The sequence below is a fragment of the Bos grunniens genome, chromosome 25, assembly GCF_055505025.1.
Source record: "Bos grunniens cultivar Pamir isolate PY7600 chromosome 25, Bosgru_T2T1.0, whole genome shotgun sequence".
In the NCBI taxonomy this organism is placed as follows: Eukaryota; Metazoa; Chordata; class Mammalia; order Artiodactyla; family Bovidae; genus Bos; species Bos grunniens.
Window position 1 is genome coordinate 24,782,298 of NC_141189.1, and position 21,456 is coordinate 24,803,753.

The 21,456-nt window shown below is 45.1% G+C and overlaps 1 protein-coding gene and 1 long non-coding RNA gene across 3 annotated transcripts; one reads left to right on the forward strand and one right to left on the reverse strand.

The window, feature by feature from the left end:
• Nucleotides 1-326: 326 nt before the first annotated feature.
• On the forward strand, nt 327-16,992 carry GP2 (glycoprotein 2). 2 transcript variants are annotated; one of them, XM_086375494.1, is made up of 11 exons: nt 482-581; nt 1,737-1,912; nt 4,434-4,874; nt 5,344-5,454; nt 6,635-6,852; nt 7,344-7,492; nt 8,645-8,890; nt 9,761-9,923; nt 11,580-11,664; nt 13,138-13,182; nt 16,511-16,992. In XM_086375494.1, exons 2-11 carry the CDS (start codon nt 1,825-1,827, stop codon nt 16,567-16,569), a joined length of 1,605 nt encoding a protein of 534 aa, XP_086231620.1. In that variant the 5' UTR covers nt 482-581; nt 1,737-1,824; the 3' UTR covers nt 16,570-16,992. The 2 variants fall into 2 exon arrangements, with proteins under 2 accessions (XP_086231622.1, XP_086231620.1); XM_086375496.1 differs by lacking the exon at nt 1,737-1,912 and having other exon boundaries at nt 327-581; nt 16,511-16,985.
• Nucleotides 14,410-21,058, reverse strand: LOC147345322 (uncharacterized). Its single transcript, XR_015154659.1, has 3 exons — nt 20,934-21,058; nt 16,075-16,149; nt 14,410-14,547 (listed from the first exon to the last, which is right to left on the reverse strand). It is a non-coding gene; the product is annotated as an uncharacterized LOC147345322 (long non-coding RNA).
• Nucleotides 21,059-21,456: the final 398 nt, after the last annotated feature.

A 21,456-nucleotide genomic window follows, 5' to 3' on the forward strand; every position in this document is an offset into this window, starting at 1 on the left:
TGTCCTAACTGACTCCAAGTTGACTGGCTTCCAGACAGAAGCAGAAGTGTTCTAAGGTAATTAGCTAGGAACGCAAGAAACAATTGGAAATCTATTGTGCAAACAAGTGTCTGTTTGATTTCTCTCCACTTCCCTTTGGATATTAAGCTTCCGTTTGATTAGTGTTTGGTTTCCAGTAATAAATATGGTGCTACTTCATGCGTTCATTGTGAGGATTAAAAGTGAGAAATAATGGGTGCAAAGCAGTGCCCAGTTATGTTCAGAATTCAGTACATGCTGCTCTTGTTTGTAGAGAAGCATTTGCGCGAAGGAGAGACTGCTGGAAGGGTTACATGCAAGGGCGTGGTGGGCAGGTGGTGTGGGAACAAAGGGGCCTTCCCTTCACCACCATTTCTGGTAAATTGTTTATCTTACCTGCACCCAACCAACCCAGTGTATGCCTGGGAGGCTAACTTCAGTCTCATCTCTGCACCAATCCCAGAGAGCCACATTGGTGGGAAACGGCAATAAAAGGACGGTCCACAGCAGACGTGCATTTCCACAGCCAGAGAAGGAAGAACATTCTGTGTTCTCGCCACCAGGTAAGTCCTACTTCAAGCCCCAGAAGGCTTTCTCCTGAGCCTGGGGGCCTCCTCTGATACTTGGCCCTTTCAGAACCCAACAAGGAGTTTAGACCCTGGCCTTTATTGAAGACTCCATATATCACTGTATTTCCAGTTCAACCATGACTCCAGCTACTCCAGGGCAAAAAGTGCCCCCTTCCCTTGTCTCTGGACACTGTCCCCCTCCACTCCCCCAGGAAGACAGGCGTCTACTTAGGATTTCACTTCTAAGAATTACCAGTCCTGGGCACTCTCTCATAACATAGCCACGATATCTCTTCCGGAAACAAACTTCTGTCTTCAACTGAAGTCTTTCAGAGGCTGTAGAATATTATCCAAAGATTTTCCCTTTTGAGAAAAGAGTTTCCCAGAAGAGGAGGTGTTATTTATTTGAATGTTGGCAGGCTCTTCACAGTTCCTTATTCCTGTCCACTCCCTCCTTGCTCGTTATTCACAGATCCCCCAAATGTCTCCTAAGCACCTCTTGTGCTCTGGGCACTGTGTGAGGAGCCCATGATGGCCTCAGTCTGACATGGTCTAACTCTCACAGATATCTGCATACACAGAGGACACTTCGGGCTCTCTCTGCACAGTACGCGATGCACAGAACCGAGAAAGGGAAAGCTGCTACTTTTGTCTGTAGACATTCATAGCTCTGTCACCCTCCCTTCCATCCATTCTCCGAGAGCCTCTACCTTGACCCGAGTAGGACCTGCCCTGAGGCCTTTGAGGACCTTCAGTAGTCTTGCTTGCCTTTGGTTCTCTTGCTGTCAACCTCACCCACTTAACAAATCTCCTGCTCCTGTTATAACATCTCTTTTCTGTAAGTCACAGATAGGACTTCAAAGCAATACAGCCTTCATGAAAGAAACCATCAGAACATTTCTGAGAAAATGGGCCTAAGCAAGCTATTTCACTTTCAGCATAGTACTTGCACATAGAAGGGATTCAATAAATATTTCTGGGATTAATGTACTCTGAGTCTCAGCTATTTCATCTATAAAATGGGAACGATAAATATACCTTCCCTGGAGGGTGGTTTGGTGTCTTAAATGAGCTAAGGTATGCAAAGTGCTTGGTACAAGGCATGTGCTAACTGATGTGAGTTCCCTAGTTCTCTTCTTACCCCTGCAGTCAGGGGAGCAATCTCTGTCTCCCCAATCGTATCTGGGTCTCCCCACGACCACTGCATGGAGAGTCTGCAGGTTGCTGAGTGACCCACATGTCTCAGCTCCTGGAAAGGATGACTTCTGTCCTGTGGCTGGCCCTGGCCTCCTACATTCTGACCCTGTCATCTACAGAACAGCAAGGTGAGTACTCTGCTCACCTGGCATCTCAGATGACCCGTGATACCTGGAGAGGCAGCAGGGGAGAACAGAAAATTGGTTCAGGGTCAGCGAGGAGACAGGGGCATGATAAAAACTCGAGGGAAACAAGATGCGAGAGACCGGAATCTAGTCACAATCTCTCGAAGAGCCAAATCAGAAATTCCCCCTCAAGGGCAGTGGGAGCCAGTTAAAACCTCCTATGCCTGGATATGGTGGCAAGCAGAGGGCTGGGGATTCATGAGGACATGAAGCTCCCAGTCGCTCTGTGCCTTGTTTTGGCAAGCATCCTCTTTCCTCCAGATCAGTTTGCTCATCTGTAAAATGAAGAGACCAGGCTTAGTGATCTCTCTGTGATCCTTCCAAAGATCCATGGATTGGGCATCTTAGATGCTTGTAGGAAGGATTCTCAGGCTTTGCACAAGGGTGAAAATTTCTGCCTACGTCCCTGTGGAGGGGGCTGGAGGCACTTAGCTCATGGCCTGCCTTGGCAAAATAGTGTGTGCAATAACCAGTCCAAGAATAATAAGTGCAGTGACTCCTTTCCTTAAAATAAGCATGTACAAAAGCAAGGCTTGAAAATCTCTTTCCTAAAAAGTTCCTCTAATGTGATCCTGCTTTGTGGGGATGGACTGAGCCCCAGTAATCAGTGCATCAGTGCTGGGCACACGATCACCCATTAAATAGTTTAATACATCAAAAGAAAAGAAACGAATGTGATCTTGGTAGAATATACTTAATTCATCATTGGGGAATTTGTACTATTCAGCATGTCAGAACTAGGGGAGAGAACTAGCTTGAACTACTAGGCTCCAGGTGCTGTGCATGCCATTTTGCACCTAGTACCTCATTTAACCTTCTAACAGTCCTTTAAAGGTTTATTCTCCCAAATGGGGCATGCATATCCCGAAATGAGGTTGCATGGCAAACTCTTAACTGCAGGGGCAAGAGTTCACTCCTTGGTTGGGAAACTAAGATCCCACATGCTTCAGGGAACAGCCAAAATAAAAAAAGAGAGAGAGAATTTTTGGTAGCTATGTTATATGTACTTTTCTTCACGGGTATTAAACCATATAACTAATATATCATACCTATGTATCACAGATACTATTCCTTAGGATGAAATGAATCTATAAAGAGAATCACTGAAAGAAACATATGAAATATATAATGACCTTGTTAATCACTCCACACAAAATAAAATACAAAATAAAAGGTTTTTAAAAAATTTAAAGAGTAAACTACAGGCATCCGTGCACTTTATCTGTAAATATTTCAGCATGCAAATGATTAGTCTGAGTTCAATATTGCTTTCAGTTGTTGTTGTTTTTTTTTTTTGAGATAAACTTAAATACAATAAATGTACAAAATTTAAGTGTATAAATAAAGAGAAAAAACACATGAGATAAATGCAAGGACAGATGGACACCTGTGTGGCAACCATGACCTGAAGTACAGGAATGGATGATATTTGTATTAGCTTACATGTGGTATTTTGCAGAAGAGTCTCAGGGGAATTAAACCATCTGCCAAGGTCAGCCAGTCAGCAGGTGCAGAGCTGGATTTAAACCCAGACTGTCTGGCCTGTGACTTCCTCTACCCTCCACCCCACCCCTGCTTTACTTCTCCATATCTTCACACATCACAGTCCTTGAATCTGTTAAAAACCATGAGACCAGCAATAGGAAATGGCCCTATTAGACGCAGTGGTTCCCAATGTGGGGGGAGTGATTTTGCTTTTCAGGGGGCAATTGGCAGTGTCTGGAAAAAACTTCAGGGAGGAGTACTCTTGGCATTTAGTAAGAAAACTCAAGGAAGCTGCTAAGCATCCTACAGTGCACAGGACAGAGCCCGTCCCCCCATATAATTATCCAGCCCAAATATCAGTAGTGCTGAGGCTCAGAAATCGTCATCTACTGATAAAGGAAAAATCTCTATGATATACTAAATAATAAATGCAAGTGGAAAGAAAGCTGTACAGCATTAAACCCATTTTTATTTAAAAAAAAAACTATTTTAAACAGATGCACAGGAAGGGTCTGAAAACTGTACGACAAATTTATGGTTACGTCTGGGAATGGAACGCGCTATGACAGGTGTCGTTTGTACTTTATTCACTTTAATAACCTTTGAGTTTTCTCCCATGAGCCTATCCTACATTCACAATGAGAAAAACAAATACTGGCAGGCAGAACCACAGTGTGCGGTGGCTCAGGGGAGCCCTGCAACAACTCCAGAGCCTGCATCACCACTCAGGCTCAGTATGAGTGACACCCTCTGGGGCTACGCAGAGAGTGTGGGGACTCTGATGTTCTTAATGCCTACAATATACCACACAAAGCCCTCATTATTATTCTGACCCCAAGGTGATGAAGGCTGATGTGCAACTAACCGTTTGTGTGCCTCTTGCCCTCACTGGGTTCCCTAGCATTCCCAAAACAGAGTGTGTAGGGCACGAAAACCCTGTAGGCCCCAGGGTCTGCTCCATAAACCCATTATTCTCCAGGTTACAGAAACTCCACCAACACTGGTTCCTATGAAAAGGACTTGGATTGCGGAGCCCCTGGCACCCCAGAGGCCCAGCTCTGTTTTGACCCCTGCCAGAATTACACCCTCCTGAATGAACCCTTTCGAAGCACAGAGAATACAGAAGACATCCAAGGCTGTGACAATGACAAACACGGCTGGTACCGATTTGTGGGGGACGGAGGAGTGAGGATGCCAGAGGACTGTGTCCCCACGTTCCGATGCCAGACGTCTGCACCCCTGTGGCTGAATGGCACCCATCCTGGCCTTGGGGAGGGCATCGTCAACCGCACTGCCTGTGCCCACTGGAGTGGCAACTGCTGCCTCTGGAAGACAGAGGTGCTGGTGAAAGCCTGCCCGGGCCCATACTACGTGTACCGGTTGGAGGGCACCCCTCAATGTAGTCTGAGATACTGCACAGGTGAGTGGGGCAGGGCAACCCAGGGGCAGTAGAGTGGGTGTAGGAGGAGACTGAACAGAACAGCCTTGGTTCAGCGCCTGCAGTGGGCACAGACAGGTTAAGCCATTCTCCCAACATCACAGAGTTGGAATGTAGCAGAGCCAATTTGAACCTAGCATCCCAGCTCCAGGATCCAAATGCCACCCCCACCCCCACGAGGTCTACATGTGAACTGAAAGAGTTAAGGCATGGAAAGTTCTGGAAATAGCATCTGCCCTGTAGTAAAAGCACCAAGATGGCAGCCCCAGGGTTCTCACTGCACCGGATCAGGAGTTGGGAAATTCAAGTTCGAGGCTTGACACTTCCACCAAATATGGCACAACCTTTGTCAAACATGGCAAATCTTCTGTAGAATGACAAGGTTGGCCTTGGTGGCCTCAAGTCCCCCCTGCTGTGCACCCTGATCCTCTTCCTCCACGCCTCACCCCAGACCCTGCCACCGCAGAGGACAAGTGTGACAGGACCTGCCGCCCCGAGGAGGAGTGTCGCCTCGTCAGTGGCACCTGGGGCTGCTTCTGCAGACAGGACCTCAACGTCTCCGGTGAGCACTGGGACTGTGCTGACCCAGCGGGCAGGGCAGGAGGGAGGGAGCTCCAGAGGGTCAGGACTATGTGTGGACCACAGTCAGTGGCGATGGAACCAAGGTCAGCGGATGAGAAGTGCCAAGCCAGAGAGCTTGCAAGGATGGGGCCAGGGGTCGGACACATTTCCAGGTCAGCCACTGGACGGTGGCCTTGGGAATGGGTGGGCTTGACTCATGAGGGACCAAGATACCGAGGATGAGGACTCTGCCGGTGTTGGAAGCTGTGTTCAGGTATCAGCATGGTCTCCACGTGAGGAACAGGGGCAGACTCCTTCGTCAGTCTTGGATTTGTCGGGTGGGGTCTGGGACCTGGGGCCAGCTGCTTACCCTCTCTGAACCTTAACATTCTCATCTGTAAAATGCAGGTGAGATAATAATAATAATTTTAAAAACCCACCAAGCAGGGCTTTGATGAGAATTCAATAAGAACAGTCCAAATGGGCAGGCTCTGAAGGTGATGTTCTTATCATCCCAGCAGGTAAGCAAGCACAGGCACATGGCTACAGATGAGCCCTAAGCCCTGGATGGGAGTTGGAGGAGCTTTCCAGCGAGAAGATCTCCTTCCCTCCTAGACTCTAACGAGAGCCTTTGATTCTTGCTTTGGGCACAAGCCTGCTTTCCTCTGTGTGTACTCCTCACCCCAGTGGAGGACAGAGTGTTCAATATTGAGGGACAAGAGGGAGCTTGAGGTCCCTATCTGTGGTGGCAAGCGTGTCCTTCTACTCCACATGCAGGGAGAGCACCTTTCACATGGGAGAATCATTTCCTGTTTTCAGGGAAACAGAGGTGTGTCAGAGCATGACTCTTGCATTAGCTGCAACTGAAGTAATTTTAATTCAAAATAATCAATACACCATTTGGCATATTTGGGGATGATCTGCTCTGGGTCCCAGGAGAGACCAGACATGAGAGCCTTCGCCAAGCCTGCACACAGCATGCTTGGAAATCTTGGACTGGGGCATCTTGGCCAGCCTCACCTATCGCAACCTGAGTGTAAAACCCACGTGGGCCTTGGGCCCCTCTAGCCTCCCCAGCCTCCTAGTAGGCAAGGTGGTTTGCCAAAGGGCACAGTATGTGAGCTCTGCCCACTCCTTCCAGACCCCTACCCACCCCACCTGCCTTCCTCTCGACTTTCCAGATGTGCACAGTTTGCAGCCTCAGCTGGACTGTGGGGACACGGAGATCAAAGTGTCACTGGACAAGTGTCTGCTGGGAAGTCTGGGTTTCGGAGATGAGGTCCATGCCTACCTGCGGGATGGGAACTGGAACTGCAGCAGCCTCAGGCAGAGTGAAGAGGAGAACTGGATATCTGTGACCAATCCCACCCAGGCTGGTGCCTGCGGAAACATTCTGGAGGTGAGAGATGTTTATACCCCTGCTGCAAGAGTGCAGGAGCTGGGCAGGCGAGGTCTATGTCAGTAACTGTGAGTCCTTGGACAAGTAACTTAGCCTCCATGGACCTCTAAAGGCATGTGAGATTACATGTGTTGGTCCAGGAGGCAGCTTAGAATAGGCATGATGCTTAAGCTCAGTAAATGAAAGCTATGATTATGATTCTTTCACTTAGGGATAATGTGGGAGGGGTTCGCAAAGGAGCAAATGTGGCAGTTCCTGACCCCGAGAGTCAACAGTTTATTGTTCTAGTTTTCGATCTGGGATCTTCATTCCCCTTCCAATAAAGAGCCAGTGCCACTGGGGGAGGAGGCCCATTGCCTCCGTGAGATCAGAGGACAGGGTTGTCCGCTTGACTGACAGCATCAACTCTGGAGTCACACAGACCTGAATCCCAGATACACTTGTACCTGCATCCATGTCAACATATATGTGGTCTTGTTTTTATGCCAAAGAGAAACCAGACCCATGCCATCTACATAAACACGCTCTCCTTAGTCAACGATTTCATCATCAGAGACACCATCCTCAGCATCAACTTCCAGTGTGCCTACCCACTGGACATGAAAGTGAGCCTTCAAATGGCCCTGCAGCCCATCGTAAGGTATGGCATGATCTTTACCCTTTGACCTCTAACCCTGACTGACTTCAAGCACATTTTATCATGTCCACAGGATGCTACCCGCCTCCCTCAGGAACTTCCATTCATTCCACAAATATCTGTTGATTATATATTAGGATGTTCAGCATGAACAAAGCAGGCATAGAATATTTTGTGGATATTGAAGATTATTACTATGGAGCAATGCAACGACATGAAACAGTGTTAATTAAATAAGCTGAGGAACAGAAGAGCATGACAATTTCATTTATCTTGAGGTAGAAAGGCATTAAACAACTCATTATATCAAAAATTATTTACAAGTGTGATGCAGGCAACATAGGGGAGGCACAGGGTGCTGTGGGAGCAGGAACAAGGGTCCCTGACCTAATCTTGGTTGGGGAGGAAAGCTGGGGGCAGGAAAGCTTCCTTGCACATGTGGGATTTAAGCCAGACTAGCTTTGATTGGATAAACTCATCAGATATAGAACCAAATAGCAACTTGGGTAGAATTCAATTTGGGCAGGGGGTCTTGTCATTTGTTCACTGCTATCTAACTGTGCCTGGAATGGTCCCTGCTGAAGGAATTCCTCGGCATTCCTAGATGTGCTTAGGAGACTTTCTGGGGTATTTGAAATCCAGAGTACCTGTCCCCATTACCTTTTTGCTTCCTGGTCTCTCAGAATGGCAGAATCAGGATTAGAAATTTTATAGTTCCATTTCTAGTTTTCAGTCTATAATGTGTTGGGGCCCAAGGTTCATAAAAAAATAAATATTAAAGCTATTTTATTTATCTTGTTAAAATTGATGTTTCACTGAAAATTATGGGATAGAGGGAAGAGATGTGCTGCTAAAAATTGTGAGCCCACAGAACGGGTTCCAAGCCCAGTTCTGCAGATGAGAAGCCAGAGGTGCTCTTTGAGTGAAGGAGGTATACGTGCTCTCTGATGCAGGGAGGACTGGTAGGAAACCTGAAGTCAGACATCTGTTTGTTGAGTTTCATGCCTAGAAGATGGTAGATACTTGATATAAGTAAATGACTAGTTCATTTAGGAATCAAAGATGTGCCTCTGGCTTCATAATCTTACACAGGTGTGGGACTTGATTTTGTTCTCACTGTTCAAAACCTCACTCTTGTGGATTTTGTGTTCTCAGTTCCCTGAACATCACTGTGGATGGGGAGGGAGAGTTCACTGTCAGGATGGCCCTCTTTCAAGACCAGGACTACACGTCTCCTTATGAAGGAACTGCAGTCATGCTGTCCGTCGAATCCATGCTCTATGTGGGTGCCATCTTGGAGAGAGGGGACACGTCCCGATTTAACCTGGTGTTGAAGAACTGCTACGCCACGCCCACTGAAGACAAGACTGACCCTGTGAAGTACTTCATCATCAGGAACAGGTGCTGGACAATCTGGGGTTATCTTTCGGCCTAAATGAGGTTTGGGGTAGAGAACAATGATCAGCTCATCCCTGCCTGGCCGTTTTGTCGATTGGCTTGCCTCTTCTGGAAAACAATTTGGTATGACATGACCATACCCTTTGACTCAGAAATATCACTCCTGAAATTGTGGCCTTAAAAGATTAATGCAAAACAGATGGGCAAGGTAAAGAAATGCCAGTTATTTTTCATTTCAGTATCTTTTATCATTTTGGCAGTAGGTTCAAAGGGGACTTTATACTGATGTTAACACTGACTAAACAACATGGAAACAGTGTGTTATGGGACAAAATATTATTGAATATTGTTAACTGGCAAAAACAAAGGAAAATGCATATCTATAGATCACGATTCACACTGTAGTGAAAATACTAGTTAATATTTAGCATAGAGTTTAGGTGTGTACCAAGCACTGTGCTAAGCAGAATACAAGGATTATCTCATTAAATGCTCACATCAACCCTAGGAAGTACATATTCCTGTCCCTACTTTACAGATAATAAAACTGAGGTTCAGTAAAGTTAAGTAATCAGCTCACAATCATTTAGTTAGGAAGTGGGTTGGGTTGGAATTTGAAATCAGTCTGTCTCATTCTGGGGACTATAGGCCCCCAAATTTAAGCCATATGTGTTTATTGGTCACATTGTGGAGAAAACCTGGAGGAATAAAAATCTATGCTATAGGTTGGAATAAACCTTGGTGGGGGGTGAGGAGGCTCTTTAATTCTCTCCAGTGCTGTTTTTACGCTGGATGCAGATTAGAAATGCAGAAAGAGCCTCAGACCCCCTGAGTTTTTCTAGAAGCTAGATCCTTGTCCCTGTCACCCTCCAGCTGCCCAAATCAACGTGATTCCACCATCTCCGTGGAAGAGAATGGGGTGTCAGCAGAAAGCCGGTTCTCAGTTCAGATGTTCATGTTTGCTGGAAATTATGACCTAGTTTTCCTGCATTGTGAGGTTTCTCTCTGTGATTTCATTAAAGAAGAGTGCCAACCGGTGAGTATCTCTTTGGACTAAACTATTCAGTGCCTGACACGGGGCCTGGTACCTCCATTCATGTTTATTGGAATTATGTATGGATTGAAAGAAGGGAGTGTGGGAAGGAGAGAAGAAGGGAGAAAGGGAGAGAAAGAAAATCAGATAGATGATGAGATGGAAAGATGGATGGATGGATGAATTAATGGAAGGGAGGGAAGGAGAAACAGAGAAAGAGAGGGAAGAAAGGATGGATCAATGTAACTTAAGTCTCCAAAAGCCCATGTGTAAGCAATTATAGTATCCCCAGGAAGCATATTAGATGAAAGAGCCTGTCTACTATGTTTCCTTGGTACAGAACATTTTAAATTATTTTAATAGTAGTTGACTTCTTTGAGTGCTTACTCTGTGTCAGTTCAGTTCAGTTCAGTTGCTCAGTTGTGTCTGACTCTTTGCGACTCCATGGACTGCAGCACACCAGGCTTCCCTGTTCATCACCAACTCCCAGAGCTTGCTCAAGCTCATGTTCATCTAGTTGGTGATGCCATACAACCATCTCATCCTCTGTGATCCCCTTCTCCTCCTACCTTCAATCTTTCCCAGCATCGGGGTCTTTTCCAATGAGTCAGTTTTTCGCATCAGGTGGCCAAAGTATTGGGGTTTCAGCTTCAGCATCAGTCCTTCCAATGAATATTCAGGACTGATTTCCTTTAGGATGGACTGGTTGGAACTCCTTGTAGTCCAAGGGACTCCTCAAGAGTCTTTTCCAACACTACAGTTCAAAAGCATCAGTTCTTCTGTGCTCAGCTTTCATTATAGTCCAACTCTCACATCCATACATGACTACTGGAAAAACCATAGCTTTGACTAGATGGACCTTTATTGGTAAAATAATGTCTCTGCTTTTTAATATACTGTCTAGGTTTGTCATAACTTTTATTCTAAGGAACAAATGCCTTTTAATTTCATGGCTGCAGTCACCATCTGCAGTGATTTTGGAGGCCAAAAAAATAAAGTCTGTCACTCTTTCCATTGTTTCCCCATCTATTTGCCATGAAGTGATGGGACCAGATGCCATGATCTTGGTTTTTTGAATGTTGAGTTTTAAGCCTGTGTCAAGCACCATTCTAAAACTTTTATATGCCTTATCCAATTTAATTCTCACAGCACACTTTTAAGTAGATTCTTTTATCAACTGCATCTTACAGATGAAGAAACTGAGCTCAGAGAGGTTACTTGCCTAAGGGCCTCAGAGCTAGAAAGTACCAGGGCTGACTATGCCCTGGCTGAGGTGTGACTTACATGCCCATGCTCTTAACCCAGATTCAACACTGCCTACTAAGAGTTGGCATTTCTTGAGTGCTTGCTGTGTGCCTGCGTATTGCACACATATTTCCTTTTAACCTTCACAGCTGAGAAGATATGATTTAATAATAGTAGACAGGTGTAGTCATTTATTCCAAATTAGACAACTGAAAGAAAAGAGAGGAGATTCAAACCCAGGTTCATTTGACATGACAGTGAGAATTCTCTAGATTGAGAAAACCACAGCGTCAGAGTCAGGATCATATCGTGGGTGGGAGCCCATTCCTGGGCCAGAGCTGCTCATGGAAGGAGCAATTTGGATAGGAACATGCCTTTCCATTTTGATATAATGAGAATTCTCCATCCCCACAGTCTTGCTCAAGAAGTCAACTCCGCAGTGAAGGGGTGGCTATTGATCCAGCCCGAGTTCTAGATCTGGGACCCATCACTCACAAAGGTAAGAAGTAGCCAAGTCCTGGTGATAGCTCCAGCTGGCCAAGTGCTGACAGTTAACCTCAGATGCCTGGGGTCACCAACTTAACAGCCCAGGTCCTTTTCTGCTTCCTCAGGAAACCCAGTGGTAAATGCATCTTTCCAGGAGATGTTTTGGGTAATGATAATAGCATTTGCCACTTGTGCTGGGCTTCCTGTGGGCTAGAGATCAGGCTAAGCTCTCAGAATTCACTGACTCAATCCTCTCCAACTGCATCCATTTCACAGATGAGAAACTGAAGCTCAGAGAGATTAAGTGACTCACCCAAGATCACCCACTCATGAGCAGCTGGAGTTAGCATTGAACCCAGCTCAGGCTGATTCCCAAGCATGTGTCTTTTGTCTTTTCCCTCCTGCCAGGTGCCCATAACTCGATCTCTTTGAGATGAGGTCTAAGTACTAAACCAACTTAGGTTTCTGGAGAATGACCATATTTCTCAAAATCCAGTTATGGTGTTCTGGGGCATGACATAGGAGAAGCTTTCCAAATGCTCCTTAAATTTTCATCTGTCTATCCCACAGGTTAACAGTACTCTCATGGCTTTTACTTGCACTGAATTGACAGAATCAAGAAATCCAAAAAACTGAAAGCATTTTTTCTGTCCTAGAGAAATTAAGGTGCAGTAACATTAATAATGGGGTTCCCAGGTGGCCATAGTGGGAAAGAACCCACCTGCCAATACAGGAGACATAAAAGACTCTGGTTCCATTCCTATAACAGGAAAATCCCCTGGAGGAGGGCACGGCAACCCACTCCAGTATTCTTGCCTGGAGAATCCCATGGACAGAGGAGCTTGGTGGGCTACAGTCCATAGGGTCATAAAGAGTCAGACATGACTGAAGCGACTTAGCATGCATGCAACATTAATAATATTAATAACAGTAACATTAATAATAATACCTCCTGCCTGGCAGCATATTTATATACATTATCACATGAAATGTTCACAACAGTCTAGAGACATAAGCACCATTACCACTGCCATTCTCCAGATAAGTAAACTGAGGCTGTCTCATGAAGAAGACTCTGCCTCTAGTTATCTTGTTCTTCTATTGAATCTTCCTCTAGAAGTTCATGTGTTGCCACAGGGTAGACTGGGGAGGAGGGAGAAGGGATTGAGAACTTCTACTTTGCAATCAGGTAGACTGGGGTTTGAATCCAAACTATTCCACTTATTGGCAGACATTGCTGAGCCTCAGTCTTCTCATCTGTCAAATGGGGATGAGAACACTCTTCACAAATCTCTCAGGAGGATTAAGTTTCTAATGCATGAAATGTGTTTAGAAAGGTACTTGCTAAATAGTAGATGTTTCCACAATGTGGATTGCCAGTGACTGTGATGACCAGATCCGGGAGGTCTTGGAGCAGCTATGGCTACAGTGCCATAGCCAGTGGAGCATGACTGTGGAAATCCTCACCTTCTGATCTTGTCTCCAGGTGCCCAGTCTCTTGGTGTCATGAGTGGAACACCCAACACTGCAGGTACATTATTTTCTTTTGCCTTTCCCACAGCCCTCCCAACTCTTCTTTGTTTTAATTCAGTGCATATTTATTTAGTCTCTTCTATGTGAGAGGCCCCAAGAACTGTGCCAAGAGCTGTGAACCCTGAAATGAATCAAACCCCAGACTGGCTCTAAAGATGCTCATAGTGCAGCAGGAGAGCCATCATTAGACAAAAAATGTTTATTGAGCACCAACTGTGTGTTAGGCATTGTTACTGGCACTAAAGTTATAATGGTGAATGGTACAGGTCAGGTGCCTGCCCTAATGGAGATTGTGTTCCAGTTTCAAAATAGACAATAAAAAAGCTAACAAGGCAATTTAGAAATAGAAGAGAATGATGTGATAGGAAGTTACCAGCACGGGTAATACTGCCTTTAATAACACAGAAGTTTATTTCTCTCACACATAAATGAAGTCAATAAGGCAAGCAATCCAGGACTAACGGGCCAGCATCATGAGGTCATCAAGAATCCAGACTCTCTTCTTGGGTAGGGGAAGGCTAGCTCCTAATAAAGACAGCGAGGCTCTGAAGGCATTGGTTCAAGGCTATCAGAAGAATCACAATCCTTAGGAGCCTCTATCCAGATGATCCCATCCCATGTTCCTCAGTTCCCAGGTTTTTCCAACCAGGGCTCTGACATTGTTGCAAAGCTGCCCAGACAGAGCATTCAATCACCTTTTAAACCTGGCAACTACAATGAGTCCAAATTTGCCCCTCAGGGGTATCCACTCTCCTAATGCTGGAGATAAGGGCCTCTTACAAGTTACCTACCAAAGAGACACTCCGGCTCTTTCACTTGGCCCTAACTATTAAAACCCATCCATTTCTCATCTTTCTGCAATAGGGCATTACTATAAAGCAGTAATAGTTAACCAAGTCCATTTCCCCTGTACTTAAAGGCCTGAATCATTGCACTTGACAGAAAATTCCCCTCCTCAATAGGAACTTTCTCTTGGGTCACTAACTGATGAAATTTTTTAGCAATTATTTGGCTACCTTATGATGGGAACTACTCATGCCACACATATTAGTTGGGATTGCATTCTAAAAAAAAAAAAAAGAATCCAGACTCCTTCCATCTCACCCCTCTACCATGTTTAGGATGTTGCCATCATACTCATGGTCCAAGATGGCAGACAGAACACCAATCTTTATATCTAGGCCAGGGAACTTGGAAGAAGTCAATGACTTTTAAGGAACAATCCTGGAAGCTGACACCTTATATCTTCACTTACTTCTCATTGATCAGTGCTGAGTCACATGGCCACATCTGGCTGCAAAGGAAGTTGGGAAACACAGTCTTTATCCTGGATGGTCACACACCCAACCAATGTTTGATGGATCTGTTAAACAAGATAGGAAGGAAGAATGAATATCAGAATGGATAAATAGTCAGAAAAATGTTTGAAGGAGGTAATGTTTGAACTAAATGAGAAAAAGGAGCCAGGTATGCAAATATTAGCAGAACAAGCCCTATAGGAAAAATGAACAACAGTTGCAAAATTAAATACTCATATAAGCAAATAAATCACAAGCAAGTAGATAGTGCAGAAGAGTAATTAATTGTATTGGATAAGATCAGAAGAGAATTTCAGCTGATGTTAACATCTGAATGTGGTTTTGATGAATGAATTGGAGTCCAGTAGGGAGACAAATCTAAGAAATATATTTTGATCCAAAGGCAAAGCAATGCTATTAAGATTTCACTGTCCCCCAGAATGGCCTATACTCGTCAACCCAGACATTAAAAAATTCTACCCATCCTCAAATCTCCAACTAGATAACAGTCCAAATGTTTCCAAATAACTTCAGTGCTAACATTCAGACAATGCTCAGAAAAGTAGTACTCATCAGAGAGGGTGGTTAGAGCTCAGACTGCAAACAGCTTGAGAGCAGGGACCTCAGTCTCATTCATTTCTTCCAGTCCTTCGGGTTAGCATAGTGCCTGGAACAGCCTGGCTTCGCAATGGACTTTGCTAAATTGACTAATTTCTTGGTGGGTACTGGTTTCTGGAGACTTTTGAAAACAGAGGAATCACTCCAACATGATGCGGTGGCAGACTACCACAAGAGTGCACCTATGGGTTTCACAGTTTGCTCTCTCCCACAGCCATTTATGACATTTTTAGAATTAACTGAACATCAACCTACATTTCATTGTCATATAATGATATGTTTCTGAAAATTGTGATATTCGTCTCCCTCTCCCTCCTAAGGACATCAGCAAGTTATTTTGAAATTTAAGGCTTGGGGAGCCACTATAATCTGGTATTGGGTGGAAGGGGCTTGCACCCAATAGAGATATCCTCTAATAAGGGGCTTGCACCCAATTAGAGATATCCTCTAATATGATAGCTATGATCCAGGAGACAAGCCTTTCTTTAACCCTGAGTATACAGTAACGTTCAGAAGAGATATGATCCCAATGTCCCAGATCTTAGAGTCCGATTTTCAAAACCAATACTTACATGGTGTTTACCATGTGTCAGGCACTGCTCTAAATGCTTGCTATGAGTTCACTCACTCACCTTACAAAAATCTCATGCAGTAATAGCTGTTAGTAATGATCCTATTTTGCACACAGGGACATTCAGGCACAGAGAGATTCAATAACTCACCTGGGCCTGCATAGCTAGTTGCAGAGTTAGAATTCTAAACTATGCAGTCAGGCTTCAGAGGTAATGCTTTTTTAACCTCTATTTCTGCCTTCAGTGTCTTTCTGCCTCTTCACTATCAGAGTGAGTAATACTAGCTACTGTGACAAGCGATCCACAACTTTCTGTGCTTTTATGCAACAGTTTATTTCCCATAAAATCACTGGAAGATGCAGCTCAGTGCCCTTTACAGTCATTAGGAACTGGGGCTCTTACCTTCTGGTAAATTCTGGCAACTCTGCTGTCCCCTGAAAGTCCTCTCTTGGAGCCTCTGCATCTGGTCCCTAGATGCTGGATGAGGGAGCATGGAAAATTATATAGGAGGCTTTAAGAACCAAGCCTAAAAGTGGCACATGTGACTTCTACCCACATTCTACTGGTCAGATCCACTCATATGGTCCTACCTACTGCAATGCATGTGGGAAAAAGTAACTTCCTGTGTGCCCACAGGGAACTGAAGTGTTTGGTGGTGGTGAGTCAGCTTTGCCTCTATGACATGGCCCTTTGCCACCTCCCAGGGGCAGAAATCTAAAATAGATATTAAGGATACTCTGTGTTTGTCATCCTTGTCCAGCAGAAGATAGGGATGCCACCTCACGTTGGCTGCTGAGTTCCAGAGCCCAGCACCCGACAGTCCTCTCTTGTGTTTCAGGGTTCCTGGTGGCCTGGCCCCTGGTTCTCCTGCCTGTCCTCCTGGCTGGGCTGTTCTGAGAGCTCAGCTGGGCATCTGGCCTTGAAGCTTGTGTTCTTCCCTCTGGCGATGGCTTCCAGTCACCCTGCAGCTCTGCTGGTTCTGTCTTCAAACAAATCACGTAGTCTCCAGGCCTGACTAGTTTTGGAGAAAAAGAAGAGCTTTGCCTTGTTTAATACTCTCAGTCCTTTGTATTCCTCTTTTTCTCATGGTGGGGGCTCTGACACCTGGCCTGGACTGACTTTCCTCATTCATTAGCAGGCTCTTGAAAGCAAACTTGCCAGGTGCTTGCGTGTCTACAAGTATCTCACATGTTCATAGCTTCAGGGAAGAGGGGCTATGTCAGTGAGGGGAAGGAGCAGGGGCAGAGCTTGTAAAAGAGGTACCCTTCACGATCTTCCAAAGTACCTCCATTCTGACTGCCAATAAATTGAATAGACTGATGTTTGCTTTCAGCCTACTTCCTCTGGTGTATTTCCATCATGGTTTCAACAGTTTCCATGAAACATATTGTAATGTGGCCAGTTTTGGAGACCTTACACCAGAGAAGACTAGTCCTCATTGCTCCCCTGGCCCCGCCACACTGCAGACCTGCTTTACATACCTAGCAATATACAAACTCCTACCCTGGGGCCTGGATGCTAGAAGAACTGCTCAGTTTAGGCGCAGAGATGTTGTCTCCCAAGAGCACACCTCTAGTGGTAAATAGTGATGCCCTTGCTCTGAAGGGCTCAGCAGGGAGTCCCAGTATAAAATAATGCATCAATTCTGCCCTGAGGATGTAGCAGCAGAGCCTGGAGGGTGAGTAAAATCCCTTTCTGGAAACCTTGAATGAATCTTCACGAAGACTGCACAAAGATGCCTCAGATAGAGAATGCTATGCAAGAGGCCCCTCCAAGCTGGCTTCAGGGAAACTGACAGGATCAAGGCTAGGAGATCAGCAGGACTGTGTGCACAGTCATGTCCGACTCTTTGAGACCCCATGATTGTAGCCGCCATGTTTCTCTGTCCATGGAATTGAAAGGTTGTTGTTGAATCACGCGAAGACACCGGGATTCTTGGCCCCCGGAGGAGAAGAATTCAATCTGGGGCCAGAGACGAGGCTTGATCGCTCAGAGCTTTTGTGTAATAAAGTTTTATTAAAGTATAAAGGAGATAGAGAAAGCTTCTGACATAGGCATCAGAAGGGGGAAGAAAGAGTACCCACTTGCTAGTGTTAGCAATGAAGTTATATACTCTCCAATGAATCCAAAGAACGTCTGGAGGTTGTAAAGACCTCACCAGACCTACTCCCATAACATACATTTTAAGATAACAGAATTAGCCAGAAGGTTTAATCCAGAGACTGTCCTCAGGCAGGATACATCTTTGTAAAGACCAGGTCTACTTGCATAATTTACATTTTAAGATAACAGAATTAGCCAGAAGGTTTAATCCAGAGACTGTCCTCAGGCAGGATACATTATTGTTATATAATCCTAAGGAATGTAGAGAAGGAAAAAAAGTTTGTCCTTTCTTCCTCCTTGAGAATTCCAGACCCCTCTCTCCTTGGGGACCCCTAGACTCCTTGGGGACCCCTAGACTCCTTATCAACCTGCCTAGGAAATGACTGTCTCAGAATTTTCCAGGCAAGAACACTGGAGTGAGTTGCCATTCTTCTATGGGGTCACACAGAGTCGGACATGACTGAAGCGACTTAGCAGCAGCAGCAGCAGTCCAGAGGATCTTCCCAACCGAGGACCAAACCTGCATCTCTTGCATCTCCTGCATTGGCAGGTGGATTCTTTACCACCTGGGAAGCCTGTAAGTGACTAGGGGCAGAGCCTATTCATCTGCCAGGAGGAGACTTTGCAAAGTGCCACATTGGTCAGATATGGTGTGCTTGCAAGAAACAAAACCCCACTCCAATGGCCTCAGACCAAAGGGGAGTTAATTGTAAGAATATAGGAGCACAAAGACCAAGGGCAAAAGATACAGCCTGACTGCACAAGGAGAACCGCGAGAAACAGGCTTGTCTCTTTCACCTGTCAGTCTTCCCGAAAGCACACAGCCTTTACATCTGCTTATTTTTGTGTGTCCCCTTCATTTTCCCCTCTCTGTGAAATTAACTTTGCCCATCCATTCATCATCGTTGACTGAATATGGACACTGCAGCTTCACATCACTTCAGGGACCACAGAGACCAAATGGCATTTTGGTATCCCACATCCAAACTGTACCCAGGGAGTGTGAGTTCCCTGCGTAGGTCTAAGTGCTTCTTCTGGTCCAATTGTTGAGGTCATGTGAGTGGGCTCATCTAACACAAACAGAGCCACTAGGGCTGACCTGAGGGGGCAAGTCTCAGATAAATGGGGGTGTTGCTTGGACAGATATACCAAAAGACCACTGTGATAGTGGCTTCTTTGAAAGGGGGATTCCTGGGAGAAATTGCTTTCTTTTTCCCAGTAAGTTGGAGGATTTACAACTACCACATTCCAAGGAAGGTGGCATGCTAGCAATGGAACTCAAAGGAGGTCAGAGGTCCTAATTTTTCCCCTCTCTGAGGCTCATCTTCTCCCTTCTGTAGGGAAAGGGGGCTTGGCTATAACAAGATTCACAACATTTATAGGGGAGCCATTTTTTTTAAATACAAGTCTGCCTGAGCATCCAATATAGAGAAGTTGATAGACTGATGCCAGGGTTTACCTCTTCCGTTCTGTGCTTGCCTCCTCAACCCCTCAAAGAAACTCCATGATAACCCACAGGGTTACCAGGGACAAAATTTTGGAATTCCCTGGAACATACAACCTCTAATATCTCTTCCAATATAAATTACATGGGATTCTACTTAACTAGACTCAATCCTATCTGTCTGTCTCCTGTCTATCTATCTATCTATCAATCTATCTATCCATCTAGATCCTGTTCTTTCTTTCCCTCTCCGTCTGTCTACCAATCACTGATGTACTTACAACCTTTCATTTTCTATGAATGGGCATGCTGAACAAGTAATAGCCGCTGAATATTAAGTCTATGTCATTCATTCAATCAACACTAGTCTGCTGAGCAATTGCTATGTTCCAAGTCTAAGGGCCTGGGTAAAATAATGAAGAAACACAGTCCCTGCCTGTAAAACATTCAAAAGCTGGTGGAATGCACACATTCACGGAGGCACATGCATGCATATCACACTCACACACACTTACCACTGACCCTCAGGCCTAGTCCTCACACCCATGCCAACGTGCACTTGAAATTGATACACATGTCAACTTTTTGTGCTCAAAGATGCATCTCATACACAGAGATCCTGACCTGGGCCCTCAAGCTCAATCACTTACATATTTATTGCCATGAATAACGTAGTAACAGCTAACATTTTTCCGTATCCTGTGCATCATTCTGGGTGCACTGTGGACACTGTATTATCCCACTCTCACATTAGATACTGAAGATACATACTTTTATTACCACTATTTTAGAGATGAGTAAACCAAGGAATAAGGAATTACTCACTCAAGAGCTTATAGCTGTTAAATGCTGTATTCAGGGCTTGAACCCAGGTAGCCTGAATTTGGAGCATTTGCTTTTAACTAGACACTCTATGCTGACACTATACACAGAGCACACACACACGCACACACACACACATGCATACACAGACATACTCATATACCTACATGTGTATCACCATATATATACATACACTCACATACAGACACATGGGAACACATACATACACAGCGACACTCACATGTGGACAGACACATACATTTGCTTACACAGAGACACTCACACATACACAGGCATGAATATTAATGGACACACATATGCTAAGGTGCACACTGACTTACGTGTGGCCATGTAGATGCAGACACATACACCTTAGTACAGAAAAATAAATAAAACCAGAAACAGATCTTATGCTATATACATGCCCATACAAACACTTACAGATACATAAGCATATGCATGCATACCTACAGCACGCAGGACCTGAATCCAGCTCCCCCGCAGCCAGGATTCCAACCACGTCTCCTCTCTCATTCATTTTCCTCTCCTCCATCCCCAGCCCTGCCCAAGTGGGCACTGAGATAAAAAGTCTATCCCAAGACACAGTGAAAATAGACTCTAGACTCAGCATCTGGAAGTTCTGGAGTAGAAGGATGACAGACGGTGAGAAGGAACTTGACCTGTATCAGGAACACCAGTGTCTCCATCCTTGAGGGTGGGACCATCTCCTCATAGCAGCGATTGAGGATGCAGAGAACAGGGCAGCCCTGCCCTCTAGGACCTTGGAGTCAACTTGAGGAAGCCGGGCATGCAAACTACAGGCTAAAGCCAAGCAGTGTGAGACTGACACAGACACTGCTGCAGCATCGAGAGAAAGGAAAACTCGACTCACCCTGGGAGAAGAGGGAAGGAGTCCATCTCAGAAGATTTGTAGTTCCTTTATTTTCTGGGTGGAAACTGAGGTCCCCAAAAGAGGAAGGAGCACATCCATTCTTAACCCTATAAGGGATCCTAGAAGATACATTGTAACCAGCTGGGTGTGAGGCGGCAGGGAGAAAGTGGTCCTCTGAAAATGGGTCACCTGAAGGAAATTGGAATGAAGACCCTAAAGGATAAATTCCACCCAACCTAAGTCATTTCATAATCTCTTCTCACCCTCTCCTTCTACTTCCACCTCTTTCTCTTACAATGGACTGGAAATCAGCCTTTTCTTTTCCTTCCTCATCACGGTAGAGTCTCCCTTCTAAAACACTACTACATTCAGTCACTTTTCTTCAGCTCCTTTGACACAGATCTTCTCTAAGTTACGTCCTCTTTCACCTTTATTAACAGTTCCTCAAGTAGTCTGTCTCCAGTCTCACCCCTCCCCATCCACTCTGTACTCTGCAGTGAGCCAGCATTTAAAGCAACTTTAC

Coding starts and splice junctions, on each gene's coding strand:
- GP2 (XM_086375496.1), top strand. CDS start 437: ATGCCTGGGAGGCTAACTTCAGTCTCATCTCTGCACCAATCCCAGAGA. Junction 6,853..7,343: donor CCTGCGGAAACATTCTGGAG/GTGAGAGATGTT, acceptor TTTATGCCAAAG/AGAAACCAGACCCATGCCAT. Junction 9,924..11,579: donor TTAAAGAAGAGTGCCAACCG/GTGAGTATCTCT, acceptor CCATCCCCACAG/TCTTGCTCAAGAAGTCAACT.